This window comes from Hippoglossus stenolepis, chromosome 14 (genome assembly GCF_022539355.2).
Source record: "Hippoglossus stenolepis isolate QCI-W04-F060 chromosome 14, HSTE1.2, whole genome shotgun sequence".
Taxonomy (NCBI): domain Eukaryota; kingdom Metazoa; phylum Chordata; class Actinopteri; order Pleuronectiformes; family Pleuronectidae; genus Hippoglossus; species Hippoglossus stenolepis.
The window spans coordinates 25,680,607-25,683,366 of NC_061496.1; the positions used below are offsets into that span (position 1 = coordinate 25,680,607).

The 2,760-nt window shown below is 44.2% G+C and overlaps 1 protein-coding gene across 1 annotated transcript; it reads right to left on the bottom strand.

Annotated features, from left to right (window-relative positions):
• Nucleotides 1-732: 732 nt before the first annotated feature.
• LOC124854715 (troponin T, cardiac muscle-like) lies at nucleotides 733-1,820 on the bottom strand. Its single transcript, XM_047343001.1, has 2 exons — nucleotides 1,022-1,820; nucleotides 733-863 (listed from the first exon to the last, which is right to left on the bottom strand). The coding sequence occupies exons 1-2, from the start codon at nucleotides 1,818-1,820 to the stop codon at nucleotides 733-735; spliced, it is 930 nt and encodes a 309-aa protein (XP_047198957.1).
• Between the last annotated feature and the right edge of the window lie 940 nt (nucleotides 1,821-2,760).

Genomic DNA, 2,760 nt, shown 5'->3' on the forward strand with positions numbered 1-2,760 from the left:
CTTACGAGTTGTTATGACAACCGAAGGCTACCACAGGTTCTCTTTCAGTGAGGTCAGGGGTGTTCAGCTGCAACATGCAACTTCACCACTAAATCTCACAGACTGAACCTTTAAACATGAAGGAAATTTTACAATATAGATAAAAAACAAGTGAATCATTATTTTAAGTTCTAAATATTGTTCTGCCTATTAATTAGTGGGGGTCCAATATATTTGGCAAACTGACTGTATTCGATGAAAACAATAAAGAACCATGTTGAGTATTGAGCTCATTAATGACAAACAATGATATCAATTGTTCCCATTTTCCAAAGTGTTAATTTTCTACCCTCCAGGAAACCGCTGAGAATTGAAACTGAGTCACATAATCCACCACAGTGAGCCAACTGTATTTATTCATTGTCAAAGACACAGTCACATAGTGAAGCAGCTGTAAACAGAGTCTGTTTCTCCCTGTTGGAACATTCAAGTGCGCTTTCAAGTGATCTGACTGCACAAGAGAAACCTTTCCAGAGCAAGAAATGGATACATTTGCATCATGTTTCCTCAAACATTTTGTCCGCTACAGATAATCTAATCCTCTTGTTGCATCACCAAAGATACTTCAAAAAATCCCGGTTTCATCTGAGGTACAGCATAGCAATGAGATACAGTCACTTTGTCAACAAAGTAAAGGTGACTGAATATTAGTTGTAATATTAGAAGCACAGGTGAATAAATGTGAGGTGTGAATTAGTTGTGAGGTGCAGCGTCCTTTTGCTTCTTCTTCCTCCTCCTCAGTCCCAGAGTCTGTCTGATTCTCTTCCAGATTGAAGACTTCTTCTTTTTGGGCGTCTCCTCAGACGCCTCAGTCTCCACAGGTTCTGGAGCAGGGAGAACATCAGAGAGGGACTCCTGCTGGTTATTTAATACAGTTTTATCTGCAGATTTGTCAACAGGCTCTCCTCCTCCTTCTCCTGCTGCTCCTCCCCTATTTCTCCTCCTGCTTCTCCCTTCTCCTCCTGCCACTCCTGATGCTTGCTCTCCTTCTTCAGTGAGAGTTGGGACGTCAGTTCCTCCACTTGTCTCTGCAGAAGCACTTTCTCCTCAGCAGCACTTTTGCGGAGACATCTCATCTCCTCCATTACCTGCAGATGGAGGAGGTTCTGCTCAGCCTCGAAGGTGCGCATCTGAGACTTGAATACTTTCTCAATCTCAGCCTTCAGGTGGGTGGCCTGCTGCCTGGCTGTGAGGTTGTCCGCTTCATTACTTTGAATGATTTCATTGTTTGAAGCTCTCAGTTTCTGCAGTTCATCCAGGAGAGCCTCATTTTTGCGCCTCTCAACCTGCAGCTCCAAAGCAAACTTCTGCTGGATGATTATATTAGGCTCCTGCAGCTCCTTGTAATATGTGTGGAGGTCTGTCTCCTGGTTCTGCTTGGTGGTCTCCTCTGGCTGCTGTGGTTCTTCAGCCCAGTCACCCTCCTCCTCGAAATCCTCAGGCTGCTGGGCTTCTTCATCCCAGTCACCTTCCTCCTCGCAATCCTCAGGCTGCTGGGCTTCTTCATCCCAGTCACCCTCCTCCTCCCAATCCTCAGGCTGCCATATTTCTTTGTCCGTGTCGCAGTAGCTTTCTTTCGGGGGTTGCAGTTTGGCCAACTGTGCGTGGGCCTCATCCAGCGCTTGGCAAAGAGTGAGTCTCCACTCTCGGTTTTGGCGACAACGGGCCCTCTCCTTGCCCAACAGATGTTCAAGATAGTTGACATCTCGTTTAAATGCCCGGCAATCCCTGCACTTGTGCTGAGGTTTGACCTGTCCAGTAGTTATTCCGCTGTGGGCCATGGTGATCAGTTTGAATCAGGAGCAATAATATTGTTCAGCTGTTTGTTGCTGGTTTACAACTTCTCCTCCTGACAACTGTAAGCCACAAGGTGATCAGTAGGAACTGGTGTGAGTAAGATGCTGCAGTCATATGTATGTGTAGAATGTCCTGTAATGTCCAAGGTCATAGCCATTTCATCAAAGCCATTTTATGTCTTTACTGAAATGTCCTGTAATGTCCAAGTGCATAACTATGTCATCAAAGCCATTTCATCAAAACCATTTTATGTCTTTACTGATGGTAAAGTTACAATGTTCCTTTGATGTGTGTGTGTCTGTGTGTGTGTGTGTGTGTGTGTGTGTGTGTGTGTGTGTGTGTGTGTGTGTGTGTGTGTGTGTGTGTGTGTGTGTGTGTGTAAGTTTAGGTTTAGTTTAATGTTGGGGGTCAGTTTAAATTTAGGCTAGGTTTAGGTTCAGGGTAGAGTAAGTCTCCAGGATATCAATGTAGTGTCCTCTAAAGTCATGGAGACATAACTGTGTGTGTGTGTGTGTGCGTGTGTGTATATGTGTGTGTGGGTGTGTGTGTGTATTTGGAAGTACAGCAATATACACTAGTGGGGTATATATTTTGCACATTACTATGTTGTGTTTCAGATCAATTAAATAAACAAATAATATAAATAACTATGCTGTGCATTAAGATTACGGTTAATGCTACTGATGACTTATCAAACTACTGGGGCCATCAGTTTAGTTGTATTTGCTAGTTTTGTTGTTTGTTCCTGAGGGTTACACAAAACCTACCGGACAGACTACCACAAAGGGAGGATGGGGTGTGGGTCAGGGAAGAACCCGTTCAATTCATGTGGTGTCGATCCAGATCAGTGGGCGGAGCCAGAATTTTCTTTGACATTGCAAGATAGGCCGTTTTCCAACACTTGAGTTGATCTGCCAAAATCAG

Coding starts and splice junctions, on each gene's coding strand:
- LOC124854715 (XM_047343001.1), bottom strand. CDS start 1,820: ATGGCCCACAGCGGAATAACTACTGGACAGGTCAAACCTCAGCACAAG. Junction 864..1,021: donor ACTCTCACTGAAGAAGGAGA/GCAAGCATCAGG, acceptor TCCCTGCTCCAG/AACCTGTGGAGACTGAGGCG.